The sequence below is a fragment of the Xyrauchen texanus genome, chromosome 23 (assembly GCF_025860055.1).
Source record: "Xyrauchen texanus isolate HMW12.3.18 chromosome 23, RBS_HiC_50CHRs, whole genome shotgun sequence".
In the NCBI taxonomy this organism is placed as follows: Eukaryota; Metazoa; Chordata; class Actinopteri; order Cypriniformes; family Catostomidae; genus Xyrauchen; species Xyrauchen texanus.
In genome coordinates this window covers 3,568,909-3,588,329 of record NC_068298.1, presented here as the reverse complement: position 1 = coordinate 3,588,329, position 19,421 = coordinate 3,568,909, and the positions used below count along the sequence as shown (strand labels likewise).

At 42.3% G+C, this 19,421-nt stretch overlaps 1 protein-coding gene across 2 annotated transcripts in view; it reads left to right on the top strand.

Moving 5' to 3' along the window:
- Positions 1-19,421, top strand: part of LOC127663370 (dedicator of cytokinesis protein 2-like) — a 165,531-nt gene that overhangs the window by 106,902 nt on the left and 39,208 nt on the right. For both annotated transcript variants that reach the window (XM_052154926.1, XM_052154925.1), the window contains exons 27-34: positions 12,321-12,419; positions 13,428-13,522; positions 14,622-14,700; positions 14,972-15,072; positions 18,050-18,108; positions 18,245-18,393; positions 18,482-18,567; positions 18,771-18,927. In XM_052154926.1, the coding sequence (XP_052010886.1) occupies positions 12,321-12,419; positions 13,428-13,522; positions 14,622-14,700; positions 14,972-15,072; positions 18,050-18,108; positions 18,245-18,393; positions 18,482-18,567; positions 18,771-18,927 (825 nt within the window). The remainder of the gene's footprint in view (positions 1-12,320; positions 12,420-13,427; positions 13,523-14,621; positions 14,701-14,971; positions 15,073-18,049; positions 18,109-18,244; positions 18,394-18,481; positions 18,568-18,770; positions 18,928-19,421) is intronic.

The window sequence follows — 19,421 nt, the reverse complement described above, 5'->3', positions numbered from 1 at the left end:
ATTTTCCCGGTGGGATGATGCAATTTGGGGCCGATCGGGGCGGACTGGCCAGTGGGAGAACCGAGCGGGCCGGTGGGTCGTTCGCGAAATGTGCCGAATGGGCCGCCATAAACGAGCCACCGCGTTATGCAGAACGGACCACAAAACGGCGCCGCGATATTCAGAAAAGGACAGCGGTAATAAATTCTCCATCTTGAGAATTTGCATTAATTAATTAATTAAATTAATGTTTTTCACACAAAGATGTTTTCGTTGTCTTAAATGGCCCTTATAAAGGTAAAAAAAAGCCCCTGAAATTATATGTGTGTGTGTGTGTGTGTGTGTTAAGAGCAGGTATATGTGTGTGTGTGTGTGTGTGTGTGTGTGTTAAGAGCAGGTATATGTGTGTGTGTGTGTGTGTGTAGTAAAGGATAGTAAAACCCGAAATTTTTGACCTTGTGGGGACACTTTGTTGGTCCCCATGAGGAAAACAGCTTATAAATCATACTAAATTATGTTTTTTGAAAATGTAAAAATGCAGAAAGTTTTCTGTGAGGGTTAGGTTTAGGGGTAGGGTTAGGTTTAGGGGATAGAATATAAAGTTTGTACAGTATAAAAACCATTATGTCTATGGAAAGTCCCCATAAAACATGGAAACACAACATGAGTGTGTGTGTGTGTGTGTGTGTGTGTGTGTTAAGAGCAGGTATATATGTGTGTGTGTGTGTGTGTGTGTGTGTGTGTGTGTTAAGAGCAGGTATATATGTGTGTGTGTGTGTGTGTGTGTGTGTAAGAGCAGGTATATGTGTGTGTGTGTGTGTGTGTTAAGAGCAGGTATATATGTGTGTGTGTGTGTGTGTGTGTGTGTGTTAAGAGCAGGTATATATGTGTGTGTGTGTGTGTGTGTGTGTGTGTGTGTGTGTGTGTGTGTGTGTGTTAAGAGCAGGTATATATGTGTGTGTGTGTGTGTAAGAGCAGGTATATGTGTGTGTGTGTGTAAGAACAGGTATATGTGTGTGTGTGTGTGTGTGTGTTAAGAGCAGGTATATGTGTGTGTGTGTGTGTGTGTGTGTGTTAAGAGCAGGTATATGTGTGTGTGTGTGTGTGTGTGTAGAGCAGGTATGTGTGTGTGTGTGTGTGTGTGTTAAGAGCAGGTATATGTGTGTGTGTGTGTGTGTGTGTTAAGAGCAGGTATGTGTGTGTGTGTGTGTGTGTGTTAAGAGCAGGTATATGTGTGTGTGTGTGTGTGTTTGTGTGTTAAGAGCAGGTATATATGTGTGTGTGTGTGTGTGTGTGTGTGTGTGTGTGTGTGTGTGTGTGTGTGTGTGTGTGTGTGTGTTAAGAGCAGGTATATGTGTGTGTGTGTGTGTGTGTGTGTGTTAAGAGCAGGTATATGTGTGTGTGTGTGTAAGAACAGGTATATGTGTGTGTGTGTGTGTGTGTGTGTGTAAGAGCAGGTATATATGTGTGTGTGTGTTAAGAGCAGGTATATGTGTGTGTGTGTGTGTGTGTGTGTGTGTGTGTGTGTTAAGAGCAGGTATATATGTGTGTGTGTGTGTGTGTGTGTGTGTGTGTGTGTGTGTGTGTGTGTGTGTGTGTGTGTGTGTGTGTGTTAAATGAGACCTGCAGGACTACGGCAGATTGTGTGGTTTGCTCTCATAAGCTCATTTGAATTTGATTTGAAGATCCACTGGAACATCAGTTTAGAGAGAGAGAAAAGTGTTGAGAATGAGTAAAGAGGCAGAGAAAGACCGGAGGGGAGGAACAGCTGTGAAAAGAATAACGGGAGGAGGAGGAAAAGAGAGATGTAGATGAGGTTACAGCCACAGGGACAGAAGAAGAACTCAAATGAGGGCAATATGACCATAAAACTTCTACTTTTACTTCTAAATATGGACACATTATAGATGTTGACAATTAAAGACTTTGCAATTATAAATGCTCTACCCAACCCCGAAAGATAATCCTCTGCACTTCTGAAGAAGAATATTATTTATTTTTATGTGTAAGGGAGACCAGGCTAGTTGTCACAAGGGCTATATCTCAGTAAAAGTGTAATTTATTTATTGTGCAAATGGGAAGGAGGTATTGTCCCAAGTGAAGGAGTTCAAGTACCTCGGGGTCTTGTTCACGAGTGAGGGGACAATGGAGCGGGAGGTTGGCGGAGAATCGGGGCAGCGGGGGCGGTATTGCACTCGCTCTGTCGCACCGTTGTCACGAAAAGAGAGCTGAGCTGGAAGGCAAAGCTCTCGATCTACCGGTCAATTTTCATTCCTACCCTCACTTATGGTCATGAAGGCTGGGTCATGACCGAAAGAACTAGGTCACGAGTACAAGCGGCCGAAATGGGCTTCCTCAGAAGGGTGGCGGGCTTCTCCCTTAGAGATAGGGTGAGGAGCTCAGTCATCCGTGAGGAGCTCGGAGTAGAGCCGCTGCTCCTTTGCGTCGAAAGGAGCCGGTTGAGGTGTTTTGGGCATCTGGTAAGGATGCCCCCTGGCCGCCTCCCTAGGGAGGTGTTTCAGGCACGTCCAGCTGGGAGGAGGCCTCGGGAAGACCCAGGATTAGGTGGAGAGATTACATCTCCACACTGGCCTGGGAACGCCTCGGGTCCCCAGTCAGAACTGGTTAATGTGGCTCGGGATAGGGAAGTTTGGGGCCTCCTGCTGGAGCAGCTGCCCCCGTGACCCGACTTCAAATGTCCCCAAAGAGAGGTTTTGTCTGTTTAAACTTCTTTGGACAAATTTGAGCACACTGACAAACTTGAAACTCTCACCTCTCTCTCATTTCAATTCAGTTCTCTTCCTCTCTCAGTCGTTCCTCTGTCACCTTCACAGAACGGTTCACTGGTATGTTTATTTATACTTTGTGCTGTCATACACTCACAACCTTTTGTGCTCGTCTATATTTGTCCTTCTGTCTCTTTCTATATTTTCATCTCCTTCACTTATGCTGTCTGTGTGATTTAGTACTCTCTTCAGAAACGCTTACAACATTCAGTGTTTTTCAGTGTCTCTATCCCGCTGTACGTTCACAACGCACAGTAACAGCTCCTGCGTCCTGGACCCAAACAAATAGACTATAAGAGAGACACACGTTCATTTTACATTGTAATTATTACAGGGTACGTTTCTGAGTAATAATTATCAACTATATTATTTTAAATATTTTTGTTTTTTCTTCCATAGAACACAAAAGGAGATGATAGGCAGAATGTTCAGTCTCAGTCACCATTCACTTTCATTGTATGGAAAAGGATGCACTTAGAGTGAATGGTGACTAAGTTCTGCCCAAATTTAAATACAAATTTGAATCATAGTCCTAAATCTAATACTAGTTCTAATTCTAGTTCTAGTCATAATTCTATTTCAGATTTTAATCCTAGTCTTAATTCTAATTTTAGCCCTAGTCCTAATTTAAATTCAAATTCTAGTCATAGTCCTAACTGTAATCCTGATTCTTGTTCTACTTTTAAATGTTATTCTAGTTCTATTCCTAATTCGTATTTTAATCCTAGTCTTAATTCAAATTTCAGCCCTAGTCCTAATTTAAATACAAAATGTAATCATAGTACTATCTAATCTAATACTAGTTCTAGTTCTAGTCATAATTCTATTTCTATTTTAAATTCAACTGTAAACCCTTGTCCTAAATCTTATCTGTGTTCTAATTTTAGTTCTAGTTCTAGTTCTAATTCTATTTCTGATTTTAATCCTAGTTTAAATTCTAATTCCAATACTAGTCATAATTTAAATTAAAATTTTAATCACAGTCTTAAATATAATACTAGTTCTAATTCTAGTTCTATCCTTAATTCTATTTCTGATTTTAATCCCAGTCTTAGTTCTAATTTTAGCCCTAGTCCTAATTTAAATTCAAATTCAAATTCTAATCATAGTCCTAACTGTAATCCTAATTGTTGATCTACTTTTAAATCGTATTCTAGTTCTATTCCTAATTTGTATTTTAATCCTAGTCTTAATTCAAATTCCAGCCCTAGTCCTAATTTAAATACAAATTTTAATCATAGTACTAAATCTAATACTTGGTCTAGTTCTAGTCATAATTCTATTTATGATTTTAATCCTAGTCTTAATTCTATTTTTAGCCATAGTTCTAATTTAAATTTAAATTCTAGTCATAGTCATAGTTCTAACTGTAATCCTAATTCTTGTTCTACTTTGAAATCTTATTCTAGTTCTATTCCTAATTCATATTTTAATCCTAGTCTTAATACAAATTCTAGCCCTAGTCCTAATTCGACCTTTGATTTTAATCATAGTTTTAAGACTAATTCCAGCCCTAGTCCTAATTTAAATTCAACATTGTCCTAAATCTTATCTTTGTTCTAATTTTAGTTATAGTTCTAGTCATAATTAAATTTTCCTAGTCTTAATTCTAATGCCAGTCCTTATTCAAATTTAAGTCCAAGTACTAAATCCTGTTCTAATTCTAGTTCTAGTCTTAATTCTAATACCTGTTCTAAATGTAATCCTGGTTCTAGTTCAAATTCTTGTTCTAGTCTTAATTCTAAGTCTAGTTCTAGTCATAATGTCAGTTCTAATCTTAGTCTTAATTCAAATTCCAGAACTAGTCCTAATTCAAATTCTATTTTTAGTCCTAAATCCAATCCTCATTCTATTTCTAGTTCTAGTCCTACTTCTTCTTTCAATTTTAATCCAAGTTTTATTTCTATTATCAGGCCTAGTCCCAATTTAAATTACAATTTTAATCATAGACCTAAATTTAATTCCAGTTCTTGTTCTAGTCCTAATTCAAAGTCTGATTTTAATCCTAGTCTTAATTATAATTCCAGCCCTAATCTTTATTTAAATTCTAATTTGAATCATATTCCTAAATCCAATTCTCATTCTAGTTCTAGTCTTAATTATATTTCTGATTTTAATCCTAGTCTTAATTCTAATTTCAGCCCTAGTCCTAATTTAAATAAAAAATGTAATCATAGTACTATCTAATCTAATATTAGTTCTAGTTCTAGTCATAATTCTATTTCTATTTTAAATTCAACTGTAAACCCTTGTCCTAAATCTTATCTGTGTTCTAATTTTAGTTCTAGTTCTAATTCTATTTCTGATTTTAATCCTAGTTTAAATTCTAATTCCAGTACTAGTCATAATTTAAATTAAAATTTTAATCACAGTCCTAAATATAATACTAGTTCTAATTCTAATTCTATCCTTAATTCTATTTCTGATTTTAATCCCAGTCTTAGTTTTATCCCTAGTTTAGCCCTAGTCCTAATTTAAATTCAAATTTGAATCATATTCATATTCCTAAATGTAATCCTAATTCTTGTTCTTCTTTTAAATATAATTCTAGCTCTATTCCTTATTCGTATTTTCAACTTAATCCTAGTTTTTATTTTAGTTTTAGATCTAATTCTAATTTTAATCCTAGTTCTAATTCTAATTATAGTCCTAATTGAATTTCTAACTCTATATGTCAAATTCTCCTGTAAATGCTTTGGCTAGTTTCTGTTTACAAGGAAATGAATGAGTCGGTTCAAATGAACATTGTTGAGGATTAAACTCTCTATGAATAGAGAAAGCAGCGGAGAGATTCGAGGCGTTTGAACAGGTGCAGCTCTGGATTGCGGATGAAGGAGAGTCATGGTTTTATTTTCATTTGGTAGAGTGAGCCATCTGTCCTTGTCCATGACACCGCTCTATTTAATTAGATTTATTACATAACACAGATTACACTTCTACTGTTGCTCTGCCCACCATTTGTGTGTGTGTGTGTGTGTGTGTGTGTGTGTGTGTGTGTGTGTGTGTGTGTGTGTGTGTGTGCGTGTGTGTGATAGAGACTTTTTAGCCCTGTGTATCTGTCTCTATCTTTAATATCAATACAAATATAACGTGTGTTTGTGTGTGTACATGTTGCTGAAAGTATGTACAAAACCAGTTACAAGTTTGGACACACTTGACTGAATTTGTTTCTTATAATCTTAAAAACCTTTTATATAAATCTGTATCATTAAATGCTTAAAATTAGTTTTGTGTTGAGAGGATTGTGAAGGAACCTTTTAAACAGTGTTTCTTTGACACCAGCAGACAGACAGCTGTGAGATATGCTATATAACACATAGAAAAGACAAATCTGTCTTTTACCTCACACAAGCACACACACACACACACACACACACACAAAAAAACACACACACGTGCACACACAAACACACATGCGCACACACACACAAACACACACGTACAAAAACACACAAACAAACGCACACACATACAAACACACTCACACAAACACACACACGCACAAACACACAAACAAACACACTCACACAAACATGCACGCACATTCACAAACACACACACAAACAAACACACACAAACATGCACGCACACATACACACTCACACACAAGCACACTCACACAAACATGCACGCACGCACGCACTCACACAAACAAACACACACAAACACACACACTCACACAAACATGCACGCACACACACAAACACACTCACACAAACATGCACGCACACACACACAAACACACTCACACAAACATGCACGCACATTCACAAACACACACAAACATGCACGCACACACACACACTCACACACAAACATGCACACACTCACACAAACACACACACAAACAAACACACACAAACACACACACACTCACACAAACATGCACGCACACACACAAACACACTCACACAAACATGCACGCACACACACAAATATGCACACACAAACAAACACACACACGTGCACACACAAACACAAAAACACACAAACACACACGCATACAAAAACACACACATGCGCACACACACAAACACACACGTACAAAAACACACACATGCGCACACACACAAACACACACGTACAAAAACACACAAACAAACAAACGCACACACATACAAACACACAAACAAACTCACACAAACACACACGCAAAAAAAGCACAAACACACACACAAACACACTCACACAAACATGCACGCACATTCACAAACACACACACAAACAAACACACACAAACATGCACGCACACACACACACTCACACACAAACACACTCACACAAACATGCACGCACTCACACAAACACACTCACACAAACAAGCACGCACTCACACAAACACAAACACACTAACACAAACACACTCACACAAACACACTCACACAAACACACTCACACAAACATGCACGCACACACACAAATATGCACACACAAACAAACACACACACGTGCACACAAAAACACACAAACACACACACGCATACAAAAACACACACATGCGCGCACACACAAACACACACGTAAAAAAACACAAACAAACACACACAAACACACTCACACAAACACACACGCACAAACACACACACAAACACACTCACACAAACATGCACGCACATCAAACACACACATACACACACAAACACACTCAAACACACTCACACAAACATGCACAAACACACTCACACAAACATGCACAAACACACTCACACAAACATGCACAAACACACTCACACAAACATGCACGCGCACACACAAACACACACACACACAAACAAACACACACACGTGCACACACAAACACACACACACACAGAAACACACATATGAGCACGCACACACACACTCACACAAACACACACACACACTAAGAGCTCACTTTAAAAGTGTGTGATATGCATATTTCCATTCTGCAGAAGTGATCTCAGAGTTTTTATAAAGCTGAACGTCAGTCGTGTCTCGGCACAGTCGCTTGAGATGCTTCAGATGAACAACAGATGCACTCTGAGACCTCACAGCATAACTTTCCATATGTTTTCTTTCTTAAAGACAAAATGTCATTATTTTATAACTTAAATTACTTTCTACTGTCTCAGTGCTCAAAAATGGAGGTTACAGTGGGGCACTTACAATGGAAGAGAATGGGGACAATATTTGGATGGAAGACAGAAATGTGAAGCTTATGATTTTATAAAAGCACTTACATTCATTCACTTATATTGTTACATTAATTCACTTATATTGTTACATTAATTCACTTATATTGTTACAGTAATTCACTTATATTGTTACAGTAATTCACTTATATTGTTACATTAATTCACTTATATTGTTACATTAATTCACTTATATTGTTACAGTAATTCACTTATATTGTTACATTAATTCACTTATATTGTTACAGTAATTCACTTATATTGTTACATTAATTCACTTATATTGTTACAGTAATTCACTTATATTGTTACATTAATTCACTTATATTGTTACAGTAATTCACTTATATTGTTAGTGCCTCATTGTAACCCAGAATCTTGCTTTTTTTAAAGCACAGGTGGAACAAGTCAAAATATATATACACTGTTGGCCAAAAGTGTGGAATAATGTACAGATTTTTCTCTTATGAAAATAAATTGGTACTTTTATTCACCAAAGTGGCATTTAACTGATCACAATATATCAGTCAGGACATTAATAACATGAAAAATTACTGTTACAATATGAAACTTCTTAAACTACTTCAAAGAGTTCTCATTAAAAATCCTTCATGACAGCTTTACAGATCCTTGTTATTCTAGCGGTCAGTTTGTCCAGATACTCAGGTGACCTTTCACCCCACACTTCCTGTAGCACTTGACCTTTCACCCCACACTTCCTGTAGCACTTGACCTTTCACTCCACACTTCCTGTAGCACTTGACCTTTCACCCCACACTTCCTGTAGCACTTGACCTTTCACCCCACACTTCCTGTAGCACTTGACCTTTCACCCCACACTTCCTGTAGCACTTGCCCGTTCACCCCACACTTCCTGCAGCACTTGACCTTTCACCCCATACTTCCTGTAGCACTTGACCTTTCACCCCACACGTCCTGTAGCACTTGACCTTTCACCCCACACTTCCTGTAGCACTTGACCTTTCACCCCACACTTCCTGTAGCACTTGCCCATTCACCCCACATGTCCTGTAGCACTTGACCTTTCACCCCACACTTCCTGTAGCACTTGACCTTTCACCCCACACTTCCTGTAGCACTTGACCTTTCACCCCACACTTCCTGTAGCACTTGCCCATTCACCCCACACGTCCTGTAGCACTTGACCTTTCACCCCACACTTCCTGTAGCACTTGCCCGTTCACCCCACACTTCCTGCAGCACTTGACCTTTCACCCCATACTTCCTGTAGCACTTGCCCGTTCACCCCACACGTCCTGTAGCACTTGACCTTTCACCCCACACTTCCTGTAGCACTTGACCTTTCACCCCACACTTCCTGTAGCACTTGACCTTTCACTCCAAACTTCCTGTAGCACTTGCCCGTTCACCCCACACTTCCTGTAGCACTTGCCCGTTCACCCCACACTTCCTGTAGCACTTGCCCGTTCACCCCACACTTCCTGCAGCACTTGACCTTTCACCCCACACTTCCTGTAGCACTTGAGCTTTCACCCCACACTTCCTGTAGGACTTTACCTTTCACCCCACACTTCCTGTAGCACTTGCCCGTTCACCCCACACTTCCTGTAGCACTTGAGCTTTCACCCCACACTTCCTGTAGCACTTGCCCGTCCACCCCACACTACCTGCAGCACTTGACCTTTCACCCCACACTTCCTGTAGCACTTGACCTTTCACCCCACACTTCCTGTAGGACTTTACCTTTCACCCCACACTTCCTGTAGCACTTGCCCGCTCACCCCACACTTCCTGTAGCACTTGCCCGTTCACCCCACACTTTCTGTAGCACTTGCCCGCTCACCCCACACTTCCTGCAGCACTTGACCTTTCACCCCACACTTCCTGTAGCACTTGAGCTTTCACCCCACACTTCCTGTAGGACTTTACCTTTCACCCCACACTTCCTGTAGCACTTGCCCGTTCACCCCACACTTCCTGTAGCACTTGACCTTTCACCCCACACTTCCTGTAGCACTTGAGCTTTCACCCCACACTTCCTGTAGCACTTGCCCGTCCACCCCACACTACCTGCAGCACTTGACCTTTCACCCCACACTTCCTGTAGCACTTGACCTTTCACCCCACACTTCCTGTAGCACTTGAGCTTTCACCCCACACTTCCTGTAGGACTTTACCTTTCACCCCACACTTCCTGTAGCACTTGCCCGTTCACCCCACACTTCCTGTAGCACTTGAGCTTTCACCCCACACTTCCTGTAGCACTTGCCCGTCCACCCCACACTACCTGCAGCACTTGACCTTTCACCCCACACTTCCTGTAGCACTTGACCTTTCACCCCACACTTCCTGTAGGACTTTACCTTTCACCCCACACTTCCTGTAGCACTTGCCCGTTCACCCCACACTTCCTGTAGCACTTGCCCGTTCACCCCACACTTTCTGTAGCACTTGCCCGTTCACCCCACACTTCCTGCAGCACTTGACCTTTCACCCCACACTTCCTGTAGCACTTGAGCTTTCACCCCACACTTCCTGTAGGACTTTACCTTTCACCCCACACTTCCTGTAGCACTTGCCCGTTCACCCCACACTTCCTGTAGCACTTGACCTTTCACCCCACACTTCCTGTAGCACTTGAGCTTTCACCCCACACTTCCTGTAGCACTTGCCCGTCCACCCTACACTACCTGCAGCACTTGACCTTTCACCCCACACTTCCTGTAGCACTTGACCTTTCACCCCACACTTCCTGTAGCAATTGACCTTTCACCCCCACACTTCCTATAGCACTTGACCTTTCACCCCACACTTCCTGTAGCACTTGAGCTTTCACCCCACACTTCCTGTAGGACTTTACCTTTCACCCCACACTTCCTGTAGCACTTGCCCGTCCACCCCACACTACCTGCAGCACTTGACCTTTCACCCCACACTTCCTGTAGCACTTGACCTTTCACCCCACACTTCCTGTAGCACTTGCCCGTTCACCCCACACGTCCTGTAGCACTTGACCTTTCACCCCATACTTCCTGTAGCACTTGCCCGTTCACCCCACACTTCCTGTAGCACTTGCCCGTTCACCCCACACTTCCTGTAGCACTTGCCCGTTCACCCCACACGTCCTGTAGCACTTGACATTTCACCCCACACTTCCTGTAGCACTTGCCCGTTTACCCCACACTTCCTGCAGCAGTTGACCTTTCACCCCACACTTCCTGTAGGACTTGACCTTTCACCCCACACTTCCTGTAGCACTTGCCCGTTCACCCCACACTTCCTGTAGCACTTGACCTTTCACCCCACACTTCCTGTAGCACTTTCCATAGATGTGTCTGTCTTGTCGGGCACTTCTCACAAACCTTACAGTCTAGCTGATCCCACAAAAGCTCAATGGGGTTTAGATCCGTAACACTCTTTTCCAATTATCTGTTGTCCAATGTCTGTGTTTCTTTGCCCACTCGAACCTTTTCTTTTTGTTTTTCTGTTTCAAAAGTGTCTTTTTCTTCGCAATTCTTCCCATAAGTCCTCCTGAGTCTTCTCTTTACTGTTGTACATGAAACTGGTGTTGAGCGGGTAGAATTCAATGAAGCTGTCAGTGGAGGTCATGTGAGGCGTCTATTTCTCAAACTAGAGACTCTGATGTACTTATCCTCTTGTTTAGTTGCACATCTGGTCTTCCACATCTTTTTCTGTCCTTGTTAGAGACAGTTATGCTTTGTGTTTGAAGACTGTAGTGACACCTTTGGATGAAATCTTCAGCAATTTCAGCAACATCTTTTTGGCAATTTCAAGTATTGTATCGCCTTCATTCATCAAAACAATGATTGACTGATGAGTTTCTTTTTTGCCATTATGACCTAATATTGACCTTAAGACACGCCAGTCTATTGCACAATAAAAAAAACACAAAGACAACGTTAAGCTTCATTTAATGAACCAAACAGCTTTTAATTGTGTTTGATATAATGGCAAGTGATATTGTTTTTAATATGAGCAAATGCTGTTGACTGAGTTTAACTTGAATTGAACCTGGAATTTTCCTTTAATTTATATTCACAGTCACACACACTTATCAGCAGAATACAGTGAGCATTGTGATGTCCATGTGAGTGATGGTCTGCAAACATCAATCCGTCATCCATCACTTTACTCTCCTTCTGTATCATTTATCATCTACTGATGACAGAGAGAGAGAGAGAGAGAGAGAGAGAGAGAGAGACTAGAGTTATGGTGGAGGAGAAATTGGACCTGGTTTTGAATGATTGAATGTTTCTCTTAACAGTCTGAAATGCTCTTCATCATGTTTCCTTGCGTCTCTTCAGCTGAAAAAGCATGTCAGGACTTTTCCATTTGTTGCACTTGAAGTTCCATCATGTTCGGATTTTGTCCTTAAATTTCTCTCTCTGTCTGTCTGTAGCCTCGAGTGGTGGCGTGTATGACGGCTATTCTCAGTCAGATGGATGACAGACACTATTCACGCTACATCGAGACTTTCAGTGGGAAAACTGACCTAGTGGTAAGACAGCTAGCTATCTGTCTGTCTGTCTCTCTGGCTTTCTGTCTGTCTTTCTGTCCAGCTCTTTGTGTGTATATCTGTATTTCTGTCGGTCTGACTCTGGTCTGTCTGTCTGTCTGTCATGGTCTGTCTGTCTGTCTTTCTGTCTGTCTGTCTGTCTGTCTATCAGTCTGTCTGTTTCACCTGTCTGTCTGTCTTTTTGTTCATCTGTCTGTCTGTCTTTTTGTCCATCTGTCTGTGTGTATTTCTGTTTATTTGTTTGTCTGTCTTTCTCTCTGTCTGTCTGTCTCTCTGTCATGGTCTGTCTGTCTTTCTGGCTGTCTGTCTATCAGTCTGTCTGTTTTACCTGTCTCTGTCTTTTTGTCCATCTGTCTGTGTGTATTTCTGTCTGTTTGTCTGTCTGTCTGTCTCTCTGTCATGGTCTGTCTGTCTTTCTGGCTGTCTGTCTATCAGTCTGTCTTTTTCACCTGTCTGTCTGTCTTTTTGTCCATCTGTCTGTGTGTATTTCTGTTTATTTGTCTGTCTGTATGTCTGTCATGGTCTATCTGTCTGTGTGTCTGTCTTTCTTTCTGTCTGTCATGGTCTGTCTGTCTGTCTTTCTGGCTATTTGTTTGTCTTTCTGTCTATCTATCTACAGTATCTATCTCTCTGTCTCTCTGTCTGTCTGTATTTCTATCTGTCTGTCTATCTGTCTGTCTATTTTACCCATCTGTCTGTCTTTTTGTCCATCTGTCTGTGTGTATTTCTGTCTGTCTGTCTGTCTATCAGTCTGTCTGTCATGGTATGTCTGTCTTTCTGGCTGTCTGTCTATCAGTCTGTCTGTTTCACCTGTCTGTCTGTCTTTTTGTCCATCTGTCTGTGTGTATTTTTGTTTATTTGTCTGTCTGTATGTCTGTCATGGTCTATTTGTCTGTCTGTCTTTCTGGCTGTCTGTTTTACCTGCCTGTCTGTCTGTCTCTCGCTCTCTCTCTGTTATTCAGAAGCTAATAAATTTGTATTTTCTTGTAGGATTTCCTGATGGAAACATTTCTGTTGTTTAAGGATCTGATTGGTAAACATGTCTACCCATCTGACTGGGTCACCATGATCATGGTGCAAAACAGGTGAGCACACACACATACACACACACACACACACACACACACACACACACACGTTGGTGCAGCTATCCTTCTGAGGACTCTCCATTGACATAAATATTTTTATACTCTAGATTCTGTCCCCTAAACCCAACACAACCTCTAAACCTAACCCTCACAAAAAACAAACATGTTAAAAAAAAAATCATTGTTTAGATTTTTAAGTGATTTCAATTATGGGGATCCTAGAAATGTCCCCATAAACCACATTCATAGCATAATACCCTTTTAATTAGATTGTAACCTAATAAAATGTCCTCGTAAACCACCCAAACCCACCCCCACCACACACACACACACACACACACATACACACACATTTGCTCAGCTATGTAAATGGGCACATGCCATAGATTTCTATTGTTTTTATACTGAATAATGTGAACTAAAATGACTTTAAACTAACCCACACCATAGACACAACTCTATCAGAAAACCTTTTGCATTATTTAGAATTTTAATAATGATTATTTAATTTATGCATTGTTTTCCAAATTAAGACATTATGTCCCTGAAGTGAAAGTTTATATTGATCAGTGAGAGAGAGAGATTGATAGAGGAATAACCCGAGTGTAGATTCATACATCGAGAGACAAAAGAAGGTTAAAGTTAATGCACTAGTTTGTGCAAACTACAAATCACTGCCGCACAATTCATTGAGCAAATATGAGTCTGAGGAGTGAAGTTAGTTCTGAGAGCAGCTTCAGCAGCATTTGTGCACAGTTGACACTTTTTGTCCGGTATTGTGACGAGATTCTGACGTTTTTAAGAGTGACTGAACTGTCTAAATATTTCATGAGGCACTTAAGAGTGTGTGTGTGTGTGTGTGTGTGTGTGTGTGTGTGTGTGTGTGTGTGTGTGTGTGTGTGTGTGTGTGTGTGTGTGTGTGTGGATTCAGCTGTGATAAAGTACATCTGTAGATGTCTTTCAATCATGCTCTATTATTAATCAATCAATCATTTGCCAGGACTCAGATGATTATGTATGATCATGCATAATTATATTTGCTTTCTTTTAATGAAATATAATCAGTTTAACAAATGAACTGTGCATGTTAAATTAGAGTGTTTCTCCGAGCGATCAACACATACGCTGACACCATGTACCTCAAGTTCCTGGACAACAACAACTTTGAAGTACAGGTGTGTGTGTTTCTCAAAAAAAACTAAGATATATAATTTAAATAGGAAAGTATTGCAAAGTATTTGTAATTGTAAGTATACACCAGTATGTATGGTATATTTACATATTTTCTGAGATTTACCCTTGCATGTCTGTGGGCAGAGCAATGCTTTCTTTCATTCATGAGCTTTATTTAATCATGTAAATTAGTGTAATACCCATGATATGATCTCCAGCTTATCTTCTCTCTCATCTGCTGTCTTTCTCTCATTTACTGTCTCTCCTCTGCAGTTATGGATTAATTACTTCCACTTGGCGGTGGCGTTTATTACCCAAGAGTCTCTGCAGCTGCAGCATTTCTCTCACACCAAAAGAAACAAGATTCTATCTGAGTGAGTTTATAAACCAGAAACATCACAGTTAAGACGGCAGCACGCTACATTTTATATCTGTGACGACGTTTTCAGAAATGTGGCTCTCACAAGAATAGTTAAACAATTAGGCTTTATAAACACACACACACGCATAAACACACTAACCACAACTAGATCCAAACCAGTAAATCAAAGTACAGGGTAAAATAGCTATGATTCGATAGCTATTCCTACACATTCCTCCCTCATTCTCTCAGGCCGGGGAGCCCCCGGCATGATGTACACCCCCCCTTTCCCTGGTGGAGGGCGTGCCTTATGCCGGCAGGTCATCTCTGCTTTCCTGAATCTGGGAGGGGACAGGGGGAGATGAACAATAATGATTAAAATAGGGGGTACTTCCTGTCACAGTGTAGTACCCCCAACAAAACAAAAACACTTACTCGCCGGTTCTCCGATACGCCATAGCTTGGTCCTCGGCCACTCCTCCACCCTCTAATGGACGACAGCCACGCCTTCCAGGGTGGATCGGAGGCAGTCTTCCAGCCCCTGGAGGACAGAATGCCCTGCCGCGTTCTTGGGGAACAGAAGGGGTCTCCGCATCCCCGCTCGCGGTCTACGGTCCTCTCTTAACCCTGCCGCGGTTAGCGGCTGTAGGGGTCTCCCAACACCCCTGGCAGCGGCCCTGACTGCTCCAGGCGGTCGGCTAGGAGCCCCTTCTCTCCTCGCGGTCAACGGCCATTCCTCCGCTTCCAGGTGGCCGGGCTCCTCCGTCCCCCAGCAGATGGCCGCGGCTGCTCCTTTGGGGTGGATGGTAGCGGCGCAAACTCCACTACGGCGTATCCCTCCTCCTTCCCGGGTTTCGGCACCAGTGTAAAGGGATCATGAAAAGGAGGAGACGAGAACCGGCTTGACAATATAAATAATAGTTTAATGAAAAACTAAACAAAAGACACAAACACTCCCATATGTTGGACAGCTACCCGTAAACGCTCTCTCCCTCTCGCACCACCATCCGCAGTCGGCCTTTATCCCTCTCGGAGGCTTGATTAGCCTGATAAGGGGCTGGGTGTGTAAAATCACGACCCGGCCCCGCCCTCCGCCCCTCGCTCTCGTCATCATTGCCCCAACTCTTAGGGCCGTCCTTCAGCCAGGCTCACAATGGGAGTGGGCTGGAGAGTGAGAAGAGGTGCATAGATAATGAGCCTCGTTTTGACAGAGGTGGATGAAGCACACCTGATGTGAATAATGCTTCACCACAGCTGTCTTTAAAAAAGCAGAGTGCACCTTTCCTCGGGGAGCTGGCTTCAAATCTCCAAGTATGAACTCACTGGCTCACCTAGGACTAGATCAGGGAGGGTTCGGCCTTATTAGATGTGATGCCGGACCCCTGTCGCGAGTTAGATGTGTCGCCGGAGGAGAACAGCACATGTTGCGTCCAATGGGCTAGAGGCCGGGCCGCTTCGTCTCGCACCTGCCATGGTCCTGGGAAGACAGGCTGCTAATTACGCTCCACACGCCACGGATCCTTGGACACTCCCCCGACATTCACGGAGCCCGTTTCACTGCGAGGATGCCAGATCCCCCCTTTGTTTTGATCGCCAATCCCCCAAGAAACTATTTTCCCCATTTTTTTACATTTTATGTTTATTATTATTTCCAATTAATGCCTCTCCAAGGCTTGATGCCACACCCACTGTGTCTCTTGCTCACCCCGCCACAGCTGATAGAAAAGTCTGAATATGCAAGACTAATTGACTTTCCTTCCTTCCTACCTTCACACTCCTTCCTTTCTTCCTCCCTACCTTCCTTCCATCCTTAAATCCTTCCTTCCATCCTTAAATCCTTCCTTCTATCCTTTCTTTCACACTCCATCCTTTCTTCCTCCCTCCCTCCCTCCCTTCCTTCCATCCTTAAATCCTTCCTTCCATCCTTTCTTCATCCCTCCCTCCCTCCCTTCCATCCTTAAATCCTTCCTTCCTTTCTTTCACACTCCATCCTTTCTTCCTCCCTCCCTCCCTCCCTCCCTCCCTTCTTTCCATCCTGAAATCTTTCCTTTCTTTGTTTTTTTCTTTCTTCCTTCCATCCTTCATTACTTTCACATTCCATCCTTCCTTTCTACCTCCCTCCCTCCCTCCCTTCCATCCTTAAATCCTTCCTTTCTTTCACACTCCGTCCTTTCTTCCTCCCTCCCTCCCTCCCTTCCTTCCATCCTTAAATCCTTCCTTCCATCCTTTCTTCATCCCTCCCTCCCTCCCTTCCATCCTTAAATCCTTCCTTTCTTTCTTTCGTTCTTTCTTTCTTCCTTCCTTCCTTCCACCCATCCTTCCTTTCTTCCTCCCTCCCTACATTCCTTCCTTCCATCCTTAAATCCTTTCTTTATTTCTTTTCATCTTTCTTTCTTTCTTTTTTCTTCCTTCCACACTTCTTCCTTCCTTCCTACCTTCCATCCATCCTTCATTCCTTTCACATTCCTTCCATACACCTTTCCTTCTCTCTTTTATTCCTTCCTTCCGTCCTTCCTTCCTTTCACATTCCTTTAATCCTTCCATACACCTTCTGTCTTTTCTTTCTTCCATCCTCCCTTCTTTCCTACCTTCCTTCCATCATTCATTCCATTCACATTTCCGTCTTTCCTTCCTTCCTTTCACATTCCTTCATTCCTTCAATCCTTCCATACACCTTCCTGTCTTTTCTTTCTTCCATCCTACCTTCCTTCCTTCTTACCTTTCTTCCTTCTGGTCACATTCATTCCTTCCTTTATTATTTCCTTCTTTTTGTTGTTCTTTCCTTCAACACTCCATTCCTTCCTTTTTCCTTACTTCCTTTCACATTCCTAACTTCTATCATTATTTAATTCCTTCTGGCCTTTTGTCCTTCAATATTTCCTTCCTTTCTTTCTTCCTCATCCTTTTATCATTCTTTTCTGTTCCTTCAATCTTTCCTCCTCCTTTCGTCATTCCTTACTCTTCCTTATGCTTCCTTCCTTTGTTTTCAGATATGGGGACATGAGGAGACTGATTGGTTTTGCTATCAGAGACATGTGGTACAAGCTCGGTGAGTGTGTGTGTGTGTGTGTGTGTGTGTGTGTGTGTGTGTGTGTGTGCGCTAGTGTTTGTTTGTACCTCTGAATAGTAATCGTGGACATGATTATGCAAATTCAGCCTCTGGTTGGCGTGTGTGTTTGTTTCAGGCATAAATAAGATTTGTTTTATTCCGGGGATGGTGGGTCCCATTTTGGAGATGACTCTCATTCCAGAAGAAGAGCTACGCAGAGCCATGATCCCGATCTTCTTTGATATGATTCAGTGTGAACACAATCACTCTGGACACTTCAAAAAGGTACACACGCAAAGTTTTGTTCAAGTTTACATGAAAGATTATGGGAAAATAAATATGCATGAACTAAAGAACCGTCTCTACCTCTCAGTTTGAGAATGAGATTATTCTGAAGTTGGACCATGAAGTGGAGGGGAGTGGAGGAGATGAGAGATACATGGAGCTTCTACAGAGCATGTATGAACACACACACACACACACACACACACACACACACACACACACACACACACACAAACAGATGCAGGAATGTGGTCATGTATAATGTTGGATTCACTCCATAAGAACTTCCAAATCTGCTTCAAATCTTTGCATCAAAATAGAGCCAAAATGAGCAGAGCTCCTCTGACAAGATTGTGTGTTTGTGTGTGATCGCTCAGTCTTTTAGATTGTGCTCAGGGGTGTCCCCAGCTGTTGATGGAAGTGCAGCCTTTTGTTAACTTGGTGACCGGCCTCCTGGAGCGTCTCCTTGACTACCGCACAGTGATGAGCGACGACAGTCAAAACAACCGAATGAGTTGCACTGTCAATCTCCTGGTAAGCCCCACCCACACCATGACAAAAATTCCACACTCATGACAATAAACACATTTTCTAGTTGATCTGGTTTGGTCATTGTAAGGGGGTTAAGATGGGCAAGGAGGAGGCGAGAACCGGCTTGTCAATATAAATAATGAAATGAATGAAAACCAAAACACACAAACATAAACACACTCTCTCTCTCGAACCGGCGTCACCGGCCGCCTTTATCCCTCGCGCCCGGCCCCGCCCCCCTCCGTTCCACGCATTACTTCAAGCCGGGGTGCCACCGGCATGACATACACCCCCCCCTTTCCCTGGGGAGGGGCGTGCTTTGCGCCCCGTCAGGTCATCCCCGCCTTCCTCGACCTGGGAGGAGACAGGAGGGGAAAAACAACAACAACAAAACAAAAAAAAAACGAAATAGGCGAGGGAAAAGGCCAACACGGTGCGAAAGAGAGAGAGAGAGGAGAGAGAGAGAGAGAGGAGAGAGAGAAAAAGCTCACACACCG